Raw genomic sequence first — 14,343 nt, forward strand, 5'->3', positions numbered from 1 at the left:
AAGCTTACCCGGGATTTTTCTGAGTGGAGGATGAAGGATACCCCAGGGTGATCTGGGTGACAAACAGGAGCAGCAGCATCCCAAAATACTGGGGGGCAGAGTGGAGAGGTCAGGCTGAGCCCCTGCCCAGGGGAGGGGGGAGGGGTCCTAGGGATGGAGAGCGGCCGGGCGGGCACTCACCAGGCCTAGGAGGCAGCGCAGCTCCTTCAGGGCCCCCACGCAGCCCAGCAGGGCCAGGCCCATGGTGAGGACCCCTGAGATGGCCAGCGCCTTGGACCAGATCTGCAGGGGCATGAAGGACAAGCCTAGGGGAGGAGAGGCAGCCACACTGAGTCTGATGTGCACAGCGCCAGGCAGCCCCCAGCCCCATCCCCACCCACGCCGGAGGGAGCAGTGTCCTGGGGGCTTCTTTCTGGGCTCCTGGGCACCCCTTTCTCTGGGCCTCCGGCCCTGCCCCACCCTGAGCCTCTGTCCCTCTCCTCTGGGATTCTCTTCTCTCTCTGAGCCTCTGTCCTCCTTCCTCCCTTCAGCTCTCAGCCTCTCCTTCTCGCTCTCAGTCTCTCTCCTCCTCCAGCTCCTTCCCACTCCCCGTGGTTTCAGCCCCATCACTTGTTCTGCCAACATCGGATGAGTCACTTTAACCTCCCTGCGGCCTAGCGGTAATGCTATCTATTTCCTGGGGTTGCTTTGAGGGACCTGGGAGCTACGTGTTCAATCCAGTCCTCAACCCAGGGCAAACACATGAACTAGGAACCATGAGGAGTTTGGCTATTACCCCATTATTATTATTATTATTATTATTATTAGTGTTATATCTGTGTTACTTCCTTGCTGTGTGACATCCAGTAAGTGACTCCCCCTCTCTGAACCTCAGGAAAGGTTTGTGGGAGGATCTGATGGGCGTTTGCACAAGGTCTGACCCATAGGAAGTGCCTAAGAAATGACTATTATTGTTCTGAGTGGTCCGTCCGCACAACTGTTTGTCAGAGGAACACACTGAGGCTTGGAGCGGCATGGCAGTGGCAAGCTTTGCAGAGCCCGGGACCTGCCTGCAGAATGGGACTGAGGGGCTCCCTGGGGCAAGGGAGGCCCCAGGAGGCTACTTGCTGGGAGGTCGGATCCATGCTGTTCCAGGAAGGCCCGCCCCGACCGCCCTGGCCCCCTCACCCACAAATGACACGAAGCTGGTCTTGTCCACGAGTATCCAGATCCCGAAGCAGAAAATCAGGCTGCCTAGGACCTTCGGAGAGGAGAGGAGAGAAGGTGGTGGTGGGCAAGTGGGGATACGAGGTGGGGTGGGGTGGGGCGGCGACGGCGGGGGCCCGGGGCCCGGGCTGGAGAGCCATGAGACAACTTACGAAAAAGAAGAGGTTGAAGACGAAGAGGAGGTACTTGATGAGGCTGAGGCAGCTGTCCTGGCCGACATCGTGGCCTGGAGGGTTGAGTGACCAGAAGAGGAGTTGGCAGTGGGGAGACGGGGAGGCAGAAGCCTTGAACGAGGAGGGGAGAGGCTGAGACAGACAGAAAGGAAGAACACAGAGAAAGAGGAAGTGCCAGGGGTGGAGCCTCACCCTATACACACAAAGTGGTTTTATTCTGTCTCCGTCCCTGGCTCCCTCACCCGCCCCACCGGGACCCACACACACACCAGTACCTGAGGGGCCTTGGAATTTGTGGACACCAAGGACACGCTAGGCCCTTCCTCCCAGGTGTCCATGGCGCAGGCTGGGGGACCCACAGGGACTCCTGATCCACTTGTACCCACTTACTCTGGGCACCAGGCCCCCAGGCTGGCCCCGGTCAGCAGCCGACCTCACAGACACTCTGACCTCACTGCCTGCTGAGCTCTGCCATCTCTGCATCCGTCTCTGTCCCCACTTCCCAGCCTTGGGTCCCGTGTCCTTCCCTCTCTGGGTCTGTTTCCTTCTCTCTGAGTCTTTTTATTTTGTAGATCCCCTCCCCCTCCCTTTTTTTGGTGTGTGTGTGTGTTTTTCTCTCTGAGTTAAAAAAATATTTTTATTGATTTCAGAGAGGGAGAGATAGAAATATCAATGATGAGAGAGAATCACCCATCGGCCCCATCGGCCCCCACTGGGGATGGAGCCCTGACCAGGAATCAAACTGTGATCTCCGAGTTCCGTGGTCGGCAAACTGCGGCTCGCGAGCCACATGCGGCTCTTTGGCCCCTTGAGTGCGGCTCTTCCACAAAATACCACGTGCGGGTGTGCAAGTACAGTGCGATCGAAACTTCGTGGCCCATGTGCAGAAGTCGGTTTTCGGCTTGGGCGAGTCTATTTTGAAGAAGTACTGTTGATATTTGGCTCTGTTGACTAATGAGTTTGCCGACCACTGTCCTAGTTCATGGGTAGATGCTCAATCACTGAGCCACGCCGCCGGCGGGGAACTCTCTGAGACTTTTGTCTTCCTCTGAATGTCTGTCCCCCTCACTCTGGGTTTCTGTCTCCCCCAACCTCGGAGTCTCTGTCCTCTCCCTCTCTGGATTTCTGGCACCTTCTCTCTGCACGCCTGTCCTTTCTCTATCGAGCACTCTCCCGCTTCTGTCACGGCCCCTTTCTCAGAGTCTGCATCCTGTTTTGGCAACAAGGGTAGACCAGGTGCACCCCTGTGCTGGGGCAGAGGCTGGGCACCTGAGGGAAGTGAAAGTGTTGCAGGCCCCAACGGGGAAGGTCCGTGGGAGTGAGAGAGGTGGCTGGGCAGTGCCAAACACCCAGAGCGGAAGCTGAGCCTCAGGCAGTACTTCCTGCCTCTGCAGCGGGGCCCCTAGAGGAGGAGGCCCCAGAGGAGCCAGGGTTGAGCCTGGGACCTTGGCATTTGGATTCAGGTTTGCAGCAGCTGATCTCTCTGGGCTTGAGCTGCATGCTTAGCAGCCTCTGAAGTCTCCCCTGACACCCCACAGGCTCCCCGATCCTGTCAAATCCTAAGTCCTCACAGATTTCCAACGTAAACTAGGGATGTTCCTACCATCACGACATCCACCCAAGCCCTGGGAAACCAGCCCCTCTTAGAATACTGCACCCTTTCTCTCTTCTGAGAGATCTAACCTGCTATCTTTTTTTTTTTTTAAGGCTTGAAATGCAATTTATTTTCTTATAAAAAAATCAATTCATATTGGCAGTATTTTGATTTTTAATGCTAGGCTTCCCCTCCTCAAGGGGAATAACTGACAAATGTAATTATATAAAGTGTACAACATGATGATTTGATAAACATACACATCGTGGAATGATTACCAAACTTAAAATAATTAACAGGTTCACCATCTCATATAGTTTGTGTGTCTGGTGACAACACTGAAGATCTACTTTTTGCCCTAGCCGGCTTGGCTCAGTGGATAGAGCGTCAGCCTGAGGACTGAAGGGTCCCAGGTTCGATTCCGGCCGAGGGCACATGCCTGGGTTGTGGGCTCGTTCCCCAGTAGGGGGTGTGCAGGAGGCAGCCGATCAATGGTTCTCTCTCATCATTGATGTTTCTATCTCTCTCTCCTTCTCCCTTCCTCTCTGAAATCAATAAAGAAATATATATATATATTTTTAAAAAGATCTACTTTTAGCAACTTTCCAGTATATAATACTGTACTATCTATAATAATAAAAGCATGATATGCAAATTAGACTGGACAGCTGAACGACCTTCTGGATGTCCTTCCGGACGAAGCCAGGGATTCGAGGGCCGAGCCCCTTGCACAGATTTCGTGCATCAGGCCTCTAGTTAAGTATAAGCACCATGATATAAATCAGATCCTTAGAATTTATTCTTCTTAACTGAAAGTTTATATCCTTTCACCTACATCTCCCCATTTCCAGCCCCTGGCAACCACCATTCTACTCTGTTACTATGATTATTATTAAAAATTTTAAAAAATTGTTCACGTATGAATGACTTTTTTCCCCTCTTTTTTTTTGTTTTGTTTATTAATCCTCACCTGAGGATATTTTTTCCACTGTTTTTCAGAGGGAGTCAAGGGAGGGGAGACAGACACACACACATACACACACACACACACACACACACACCACAGACCGGTTGCCTACCTCCCAGAACCCACAACCCAGGCACCTGCCCCTGACAGGGAATTGAACCTGTGACCCTTGGGGCGCGGCTGCCGTTCTAACCACTGGCTAGTCTTTTTCTGTCTAATTGCACCTGGTACAAGGCCTTCCAGCTCCATCCATGTCGCAAATGGTAGGATTTCCTTCTTTTTTATGGCTGAATAATACTCCATTCTGTGTGTGCGTGCGTGCGTGCGTGCGTGCACGCGTGTGCATCACCGACCCATAAGCAAGAGAAGCACATGCGCATGCGTGGACTGAGGGCGGGAGCTGAAAAGGACGAGGGGGGGCAGCATTGGCTGCTAGTCACGTGGGAGTCTCGCGAGGAGAGGAGGGGCGGGAAGAGCGTGGCGCATGCGCAGAGGAACCCAGTTGCGTGGAGCGAGCAGGCCTCGAGGTCTAAAGGGGCCCGAGAGCCTAAAGGGGCCCGAGAGCGTCACTAGGCTTCTCAGTGGAAGCTTCTTGATTGACCCTCGTTGTCGCCTAACTGACGGGACCGGAGAGGCCAGGCCGCCAGGCCAGGGTGAGGACGACTTGGCCCGCCCTCGGGAGCCCGGAAACGCTCCTAGATTTTGGGGGGTGTGGGGCCGGGCGCCACCCCGCGGGGGTGTAACAGGTCGGGCTTCCTGTCCGCCCCCGCGGCTTCTGCGGAACTGAGGGATCAGAGAGGCCGCAGAGGTGCCTCCTTTTTCTTCCCTCGGAGCCCGGAAAGCTGGCTGTAGCCCCCGTGCTCATCGCATCTGACTGTGAGCGACTGCAAGTCCCGTGCTTCACAGTCCTCGGCAATGACGCCGTGCCCAGGGGTGAAATCCGGCGTTTCAAGTTCCGGGACAGCGGACACCGGGTCCCACCCCGCCACAGGCTGTCAGGAACAAACAGCCACTTCCTGTGCCTGAGGAACCCGGACGGCAGCTCCTTCCTTTCTCTCCCGAGGCAAACGGGCATTTCGGGGAGACCGAGCACTGCCCAGAGGGCGCGGGCCGGGGGAGCGGTGGCGGCGGGGACACCGTGTGGAGTCTCCGGGTTGGGCCGCGCCCCGACCTCTCCAGCCGGGAAACCAGGGGGTTTATAGGTGTCACGGTGGCCCGTTCGCAGAATCTCCGTTTGCCAAAACTCGGTTCTGCCCTGAAAAACGAGATTGCCAGTTTACCACCCCCCACCCCCAAACTGTTTTAAGGAATACGATTTTTAAAATATATATATATATTTATTGATTTTTTACAGAGAGGAAGGGAGAGGGATAGGGAGTTAGAAACATCGATGAGAGAGAAACATCGATCAGCTGCCTCCTGCACACCTCCCACTGGGGATGTGCCCGCAACCCAGGTACATGCCCTTGACCGGAATCGAACCCGGGACCCTTCAGTCCGCAGGCTCTATCCACTGAGCCAAACCGGTCTCGGCGGAATACGATTTTTTAAAAAAATATATGTTTTGTTGATTTCAGAGAGGAAGGGAGAGGGAGAGAGAGAGAAGGAAACATCAATGATGAGAGAGAATCACTGATCAGCTGCCTCCTGAACGATCCACACTGGGGATGGAGCCCCCAACCTGGGCATGTGCCCTGACAGGGAATGGAACAGTGACTTCCTGGTTCATAGGTTGATGCTCAACCACTGAGCCATGCCGGCCATTTTTCTTTGTATATTTTTTTAAACATTCTCAATCATGAAATAGAATATACATCCACAGAGGTGCCTGGAACATGTAAGCAGAGTTTCAAATGATTAATTATAAAGTTTATATATGTGTAACTGACACCCAGATAAAGAAATAGTACATTTCCATGACTCAAAAAGATTTCCCATTATCAGCTCTCAATCAGTACCCCCTCTTCCCCCACAGCAGCGGTTCTCGACCTGTGTGTGGGTCACAACCCCTTTGGCGGTCGAATGACCCTTTCACAGGGGTCGCCTAAGACCATCCTGCATATCAGATATTTACATTAGGATTCATGACAGTAGCAACATTACAGTTATGAAGTAGCAACGAAAATAATTTTATGGTTGGGTCACAACATGAGGAACTGTATTGAAAGGGCCAGAAGGTTGAGAACCACTGCCCTACAGTATCCTTTCTTTCCTTTTAAAGGTACCTTTTAATCTGACTTTTGTGATAATCATTCACTTTATACTTTTATCATGTATATATGCATCCCTAAACTATATAATTTTGCTTCATTTTGAACTTAGAAATATGAAGTCATTCTGTTGAATATTTTATGTCATGCTTCTTTTTCTTTTTGAAAGATTTTTAATTGATTTTTAGAGAGAGTGGAAGGGAGAGGGAGAGAGAAACATTGATGTGAGAGCGAACATTGATTGGCTGCCTCCCGACTGGGAATTGAACCACCAACCTTTTGGTGCACAGGACGACTCCCAACCAATTAAGCCAGACTGGCAGGGCTGTGTCATGCTTCTTTTTCTCAACCTTGTGAGATTAATTTATGATGTTGAAAGTAGTTGTAGTGCCTTTGTTTTCTTTACATATGTACAGTCTTCTTTTGTTTGGATATTCTACAGTTCATTAATTTGATTATATATACATATATATTTTTTAAATGTTTTTTTAAAAATATATTTTATTGATTTTTTACAGAGAGGAAGGGAGAGGGATAGAGAGTCAGAAACATCGATGAGAGAGAAACATCGACCAGCTGCCTCCTGCACACCCCCGACTGGGGATGTGCCTGCAACCAAGGTACATGCCCTTGACCGAATCGAACCTGGGACCTTTCAGTCCGAAGGCCGACGCTCTATCCACTGAGCCAATCCGGTTCCGGCTTAAATGTTTATTTAGTGGAACTTTGAGGTGTTTTTTATTGATTTTTTTTTTTTTGAGAGAGAGGAAGGGGAAGGGAAAGAGAGATAGAAACATCGATGAGAGAGAAACATCATGGATCAGCTGCCTCCCACACGCCCCACACTGGGAATTGAGCCTGCAATCCTGGCATGTGCCCTGACCAAGAATTGAACTGTGACCTTCTGGTTCATAAGTTGATGCTCAACTACTGAGCCACACTGGCTGGGCTGATTTTTCTTTTTTAGCTCATTGGTGTGATGGATGACATTAATTGATTTTTTTAAAAATATATTTTATTGATTTTTTACAGAGAGGAAGGGAGAGAGATAGAGAGTCAGAAACATCGATGAGAGAGAAACATCGACCAGCTGCCTCCTGCACATCCCCCACCGGGGATGTGCCTGCAACCAAGGTACATGCCCCTGACCGGAACCGAACCCGGGACCCTTCAGTCCGCAGGCCAACGCTCTATCCACTGAGCCAAACCGGTTACGGCCATTAATTGATTTTTGAATGTTGAACCAATCTTGCATACTTGGGATAAATCCCACTTGATAATGGTATATCATTCTTTATATACATTGTTGATTAGGTTTGCTAATATTTCGTTTAGGATTTTTATATCTCTGTTAATGAGAGATATTGGTCAGCACTTTTCCGTAATGTTTTTGCTATTGGGGTAATGCTGGTCTTGTTGAACGAGTTGGGAAGTACTCCCTCTGCTTCTGTCCTCTGAAAGAGATTGTAGAGAATTTGTATAATTTCTTCTTTAAATATTTATTAGACTTTGATCAGTGAACCCATTGCATCCTGTTCTTTTTTCTTTTTCAGCACGCTCCCGGCCCGTTCTCTTGTAGAGTATTTGAGGAGCCAAGGAAAGGTCAGAGTGGTAGAAGCACAGAGAGCAGAGAGGAGACTGGCTCCAAATATGAGGTAGAGCACCATCCTCTTGCTGGGGGTAGAGCAGTTGGGGAGGAGAGGGGAGATGGACAATAACTAGACTAACAATCAAGAGTTAATCACATCAGGAGGTGAGAAATGCTATGAAGAAAAATAAAAGTGGGTAGGACGGAGAGCGTGGTGGATAGGTAGACTACTCTTTATTTATTTTTTATTTTTTTTTAAAAATATATTTTATTGATTTTTTACAGAGAGGAAGGAAGAGAGATAGAGAGTTAGAAACATCGATGAGAGAGAAGCATCAATCAGCTGCCTCCTGCACATCTCCTACTGGGGATGTACCCGCAACCCAGGTACATGCCCTTGACCGGAATCGAACCCGGGACCTTTCAGTCCGCAGGCCGACGCTCTATCCACTGAGCCAAACCGGTTTCGGCAAGGCTACTCTTTTAGATAGGTGGGCAGGGGAGGCACTCTGGTGAGGTGATATTTGAACAGAGACCTGGCTGTTTTACCAATGAGAAAGCTCAGAGAGGGAAAACAATTTTCCTACGGTTACAAGACAGATTTAGTGTTAAATTAGTTCCTTTGATTCAAAGGCTCACTAAAAATGGCACCTCCCTCTGTTGGGAGTACACGTCAGTGTTTTTAGAAACTTCTTGAACGGGATTTCTGACTATTGTTAGCTTTCCTATCTCTTAACCCGTGCACCAAAGCGTTTCTAAAAAGTAAAACTTACGTAAGAGAATGATTTGTGCTTTGAATTTCAGTGGTGGTAGGGACAGAAATAAAAGGTTTTCTTTGCCGAAACTGGTTTGGCTCAGTGGATAGAGTGTCGGCCTGTGGACTGAAAGGTCCCAGGTTCGATTCCGGCCAAGGGCATGTACCTTGGTTGTGGGCACATCCCCAGTGGGGGGTGTGCAGGAGGCAGCTGATCGATGTTTCTCTCTCATCAATGTTTCTAACTCTCTATCCCTCTCCCTTCCTCTCTGTAAAAAATCAATAAAATATATTTTTAAAAAAATAAAATAAATAAAAGGTTTTCTTTAAGGAGGTGTGGAAGATTATTTTGAAACTCAAAATCTAAAATCTAGTTTTTGGTGTCCTTCAGGTCTGCTCAGGAAGGCAGACCCTCCCTTGGAAAAGTGGAAGCTGCTCTGGAGAGTCTGCCTGAAGTGAAGACAAAGGCCCAGTCTTTACAGGCGAAAGTCTCATCTCCTGATCCAGCCGTTGTCGAGGGCTCCCCAAGTACCCACACTCAGCAAAGCAAGGGCGCAGAGAGCAGGCTTTCGGTGCCCCACGAGAAGCAGAGTTTGGCGTCCCGAATTGCAGAGGCTGAGGCCTGGGAGACTCAGGCTTTTGAAGCTGAGAAAAGGAGGAGCAGCCAATTTAGGCAAGCCTCTATATTTGAGCTGGAAGATGCCCCGGTGAAACAGAGACCCTCACTTAAGAAGGTGGAGGTATCAGAGAGGAAAAAGAGCGAGGTCGTCTCCACCCGTCCACTCTGGGCCAACAAGGCTGAGTACATCTTCGCCCTGGTGGGCTTCTCCTTGAGGCCACTCAATCTTTGGCGTTTTCCCCACCTGTGGCTTCACAATGGCGGTTGTAAGTCTGGGGACCAGGAATCATGGGACCACAAAGGGTTAGCAAGACAGAGACTTAGCCAGGCCTCAAACTTCAAGGTCTCTGGGATCTGTAGAGGCTGGAGACTTGGTACTCTGAGCAGGAGAGGAGCCAGCTGTCTGAACACCGAGGGTGATGAGAGGGGTAGAGCTGCAGGATATCCGAACATCATGGTGGGGCTAGAAGCCTGTATCAGGGTTGGGGTGGAACCTATGTATCTGGGTCTTCCAGGAATTGGGGGGCCAGGGGCTGGACATCTGGGACTTTAAGGGACGTGGAAATAGTTACATCTTGATGCCTGTGGCCCTGAGGGAGATCACCGGTAGGGAATGTCTCTTTCTGGACTCCCAAAGAAATCCAAACGCTGAAAAGCCAGATGATTCTCAGAGCCCTTCCTTAAATCCCCTGCACAGGGAGTTTTTTCATCATCTACATCTTCTTGCTGTTCTTGATGGGGATTCCTCTCCTCTTCCTGGAGATGGCAGTCGGTCGGAGGATGCGCCAGTGCAGCATTTGTGCATGGACTGTCATGGGCCCCTGGTTTGTTAGTGTGGGATATAGCAGCCTAATGGTGAGGAGCCCTGGCTGCCCAGGCCGACCCTTTACATCCCACCCCCATCCCTACCCTTGTCCTGGAATGAGTCCCCTGATTTCACTTCCATGGGCCAAGTCCCTTCGGTTCCTCAATCCTCTGTCAAATCCCTCCCTTTTTCCCGTCCCCACTTTTCCTCCCCAGCCACCGCCTTCCTGGCCCCACAGGTGTGCTTCATCACCGCCTTGTACTTGAACGTGGCCAATGGCTGGATCCTCTTCTACCTGGGCCAGTCCTTCCAGTTTTCCGTTCCGTGGGAGCGCTGTCCTCTCCTGAAGAACTCCAGTGGCTTCGGTGAGGAGGAAGTGAGAGAGAAAGAGAAAGGGGACACAGAGAGGTGGAAGGGAATGTGGAAGAGGAGAAAGGAGTGAGGAGGGATAAAGAAGAGGCAGGTAGTAGGAAGAAAGAAGAAAGGAGAGGAAGGGGGTGTGGGGGAAGGGTGAATGAAGAGGGGAACGGTCACCCTGTCTAGCAAGGGAGTCCAAAGCCAGATACCCCCAGATCCTGAATGTGCACGGACAACGCCCTCCATGTACTTCTGGTACCGGCTGACCTTGAAGGCCTCAGACAGCATTGAGGAGCATGGGCCACCAGTCATCTCTCTGCTCCTGCCCCTTTTGACGGCTTGGTGTCTTGTTGGCATTTTCATGATGAATGGGATCAAGTCCACCGGGAAGGTGAGTCTGCACTTTCGGATCCCGTAACAGTCTCAGATACTTGAGCCCTCACCGAACATTCCTTACTCATCGATCTTCTGATTTCCCACTCCCTCTGTCCTTTCACTCCCACTTAGCCCCTGAACCCTGCTGAAAGCTATCTTCTAACTCCTCATTTCTGGCTCAGAATGTTTTATCCCTGCTGACTGTTGATTGACCCTCCCCCCCCCCACGGGTACATGGTTGCTGATAGGCCCTCCCCTGAATTCAGGTACTATGTGTCTTGGTACCATTGGCTGGTGTCATCACAATCTCTTTACTCATCCGGAGTGTACTGCTGACCGGGGCACGATACGGGCTTCAGCGTTTGACGGTTATGAAGGTATGTCTTCTTCACTTCCCTCTCAGACCTTCGAGGACACCTGTTGTCTGCTCTCAGTGTCCTTTCCCCACTGCCTCCCTTTGTAGCCCCTGCATTTTGTTAAGGTTCTCCTCCTCTTTGACATCTCTCCTTATTCTTCTCTTTTCCCTGATAGGTATCGGCTATGTACAGCATAACTGCGTGGATCCAAGCAGGGATCCAAGTCTTGTTTGCCTTAGGTCTCGGCTTTGGCCCCGTTGTCATTTACTCCTCGTACATGGACCAGCCCAACAACTGTCTCAGTGACGCGTTCGTTGTGGCTTTCATCAACCTGGGCTTCTCGATACTTGCCATGACTTTTGTCCTCAGTGTGCTGGGCTTCTGGGCCACTGTCCTCATACACAGCTGCATTGAGAAGTAAGGCCAGCCCCTTAGTTGAGAGTGTCAGCCTTAGGGAACTACAAAACCCAGAGACCCTAATCTTACAGGTGCTGCTGCAAAGACCCGCCTTCACACAGGCGCCCTTGCAAGCCTCTGCTCTCTCCTAGAATGAAAAACGGAGACAAGAGAATCCCCGTCACATGTTGTCCTTCTCAGAGCCCCTTTCTAGCCCTGGAAATCTTCCACGTCAGAGATTGCCAATTGCTCACCTCAGCGTATTTCAACAGAGAAATTCGAAAAGTGGCAAACAGTCAAGGTCTCAGACAGCCTCTAAGACCACACCCTTCGGAACACCCTTCTGCTCCCGAATTTAGGGGTGTCAGTCAGTCTGTCATACTTAAGCCCCACCAGGACGCTCAGGACTAGAGCCTGTATTGTCTTCTCAGCCTGTTCTTGTCTGTGGGCATGAATCAAAACTATCCCTCAGGCATTTAGAAAGTACGCTGGGTGCTGCACATCGTTGGGCAGGTGGCTCAGACCACAGTCCTTGCCTTCGTTGTGTTTTCAGCTTTGGAGGGACGAAGGGAAGGGATTTCGATACTTAATCACAGTCACAAAGTCATGATAACTGGTAGCAGGAGTGATGGGGAGACAGAAGACAAAGCCATGAACTAGGCCCAGGCTAGTCAGGGAAGGACTTCTAGAGGAGGCAAACCTAAGCTGAATTTGTCCCTAGGGATCCTAACCTGTGCAAATGGCCACCAGAAGAACATACAGTATTTTAGTTGATAAAATTTGATCAAACTATACTTATTTTCCTGCAGCTTGCATTTTGCTCTTATCAGTAAGCCTACGCAAGCCTTCCATTGCAGCAATGAGCTGATTTTTAAGGATTTGTAGGAATTAACCAAGTGAAGAATGGTGGCGGGGGTGGGGCTGGTCTTGGGCATGAGAGGCTATGGCAGGCCCTGAAACTGTAAGTAGTTCAATCTGACCACAGCATAAAATGTGCAGAGGGCCGTGGGGGAAAGAGAAGGTGAGAGAGGCCAGCAGAGCTCAGATGAAAAAGACTAAGAAGTTTCTCATAGCTCAACTCCGTGAGCTATGCACTGTCATCGAAGTACATGGTACTTCCTGATATTCAGTATGCAAAGCTTAGAAGGTTGACTTTTGCCTACTAGTCTAAAACGGGAGGAAGGGCAGAGGTGGGGATGAATAGGAGACTTCATCACTAGAGCAGGGACCCCGGAGTCCCCAGCAGATTATAGGAAAGACTTCTGGTTCACACAAGTTCATGACCCTGAAGGTGGGTGCCTTTTCAGTTTCCTCCCAGGCTGTACCTTATTCAGATCAGTAATGCTAGGCTCGAGATGTCCTTTCTTCTCTGGAAGTGAAGGAGCCAGATGGTTCTATGAGATTCAACTTCTTGTCCCCAGGAATGCTGAATTGCTTTTGAAGCTGGTAGTCCAGGGGAAACTGCCTCCTGAGGCCCTGCCCCCTCTAAACATACCAGATGATCCAGACGTCATCTTCACCTCCTGGCTCAACAGTCTTTCCCAGCCCATCAAGAACCTGGTCCTCTCCCACATTACTGAGTGCAACTTAGAGCAGCAGTTTTTGAAGGTCAGTAAAACTACGTGCACTGGGCTGAGAGTTCCTTAATGCCTTCTGTAAAACAGAAATCTCATCTTTTATTAGCACCAGAAAAAAAAATCCCAGAGACACCAGGATAACCTGCAGCCCTGATAATGCAGAGAAATAGAGCTTGCAGAATGCCCTCCCCTGGATAATGCTAGGCGGATGGGTTTTCCTTGTCAGAGGGTCAGCGTGGAGATCCGAGTTTGACAGTGACCCGAGACTTTGGGGAACTTTTCCAGGGAAGGTAGAACGTATCTGGATCTGTATTGTGCTTAAGTCCAAGGACACTTTCACTCCTGCCTTTTCTCCCCTTAACAGGTTAAGGAGGGCCTAAGCTTTGCATTCCTGGCCTTCATTGAAGCCATGTCATTCATTTCTGGGTCTGTGTTCTGGTCCATCCTCTTCTTCCTGCTGTTGCTGCTCCTGGAGATGGGTTTCATGATAGGGCTCCTGCAAGGTGTCATGACTCCACTCCAGGACACCTTTCCTTTTTGCAAGAAACATGAAAAGCTATTGACAGGTACTCAGACCTATGGCCCTACTCCCACCAATGACCCTGGTTGCACTGAGACTCTAATCCAGCCCTGATAATAACTTCTGCTTAACCCTCCCCCGACCCCCCGCCGCCAGCCAGACCTCTGACCTTGATCCAAGTTCAATGTTTCCTCCAGTGGTTCTCTTTGGACTCATGTTCCTGTGTGGCCTCTTCTTCATTCAACCTGCAGGCGTCTATTACATCAAACTGCTGAGTGATTACTGGATGGTCCTCCCCATCATCGTCATCATCATATCTGAAAACATGGCTGTGAGCTGGGCCTATGGGTCCAGGAGGTGATCACTTGGGGCTAAGGGAAGGGTGACTTTCTTTCTTTCTTTCTTTCTTTCTTTCTTTCTTTCTTTCTTTCTTCCTTCCTCCCTTCCCTTCCCTTCCCTTCCCTTACCATCCCTACCCTTCCCTTCCCTACCCTACCCTTCCCTTCAGTTCGTATATGTATATTTATACATACATATATATATAAATATAATTTAAAAACATATACCATGGTTTTCTGTTCATATGGGATTTCTTCACACCACTTTCACTTGCCATATATGGAACAGAGAGAAGATGGCGGAAATTTCAGTACCTAGAGCTTCAAAAATCCAATCTTATGGGAAGGTACAATTGTTCTTTCCGTGGTATGTATTTGGAAGAGACATTTATTAAAACCTGGTGCCAGGAAAAAAATTTAGAGCGTCAGGTCGCATGATTCCTCAGCTAGTCGGAGAGAGTGAAATAAAAGTTGCAAGAAAAAGACAAGACTTTCTCCTTTTGTTACC

At 49.8% G+C, this 14,343-nt stretch overlaps 1 protein-coding gene and 1 long non-coding RNA gene across 2 annotated transcripts in view; one reads left to right on the top strand and one right to left on the bottom strand.

Moving 5' to 3' along the window:
* Nucleotides 1-40: 40 nt before the first annotated feature.
* Nucleotides 41-1,419, bottom strand: LOC102422363. Its single transcript, XR_330859.3, has 4 exons — nt 1,359-1,419; nt 1,168-1,240; nt 181-305; nt 41-88 (listed from the first exon to the last, which is right to left on the bottom strand). It is a non-coding gene; the product is annotated as an uncharacterized LOC102422363 (long non-coding RNA).
* A 6,381-nt stretch (nt 1,420-7,800) lies between these two features.
* The window catches only part of SLC6A16 (solute carrier family 6 member 16), a 17,088-nt gene continuing 10,545 nt past the window's right edge, over nt 7,801-14,343 (top strand). The window contains exons 1-10 of the mRNA XM_023748251.1: nt 7,801-7,805; nt 8,884-9,381; nt 9,813-9,966; nt 10,155-10,281; nt 10,489-10,664; nt 10,915-11,025; nt 11,180-11,421; nt 12,822-13,008; nt 13,342-13,543; nt 13,695-13,854. Coding sequence (XP_023604019.1) covers nt 7,801-7,805; nt 8,884-9,381; nt 9,813-9,966; nt 10,155-10,281; nt 10,489-10,664; nt 10,915-11,025; nt 11,180-11,421; nt 12,822-13,008; nt 13,342-13,543; nt 13,695-13,854 — 1,862 coding nt within the window. The remainder of the gene's footprint in view (nt 7,806-8,883; nt 9,382-9,812; nt 9,967-10,154; nt 10,282-10,488; nt 10,665-10,914; nt 11,026-11,179; nt 11,422-12,821; nt 13,009-13,341; nt 13,544-13,694; nt 13,855-14,343) is intronic.

Source organism: Myotis lucifugus, unplaced genomic scaffold (assembly GCF_000147115.1).
Source record: "Myotis lucifugus unplaced genomic scaffold, Myoluc2.0 scaffold_1227, whole genome shotgun sequence".
Lineage (NCBI taxonomy): Eukaryota > Metazoa > Chordata > Mammalia > Chiroptera > Vespertilionidae > Myotis > Myotis lucifugus.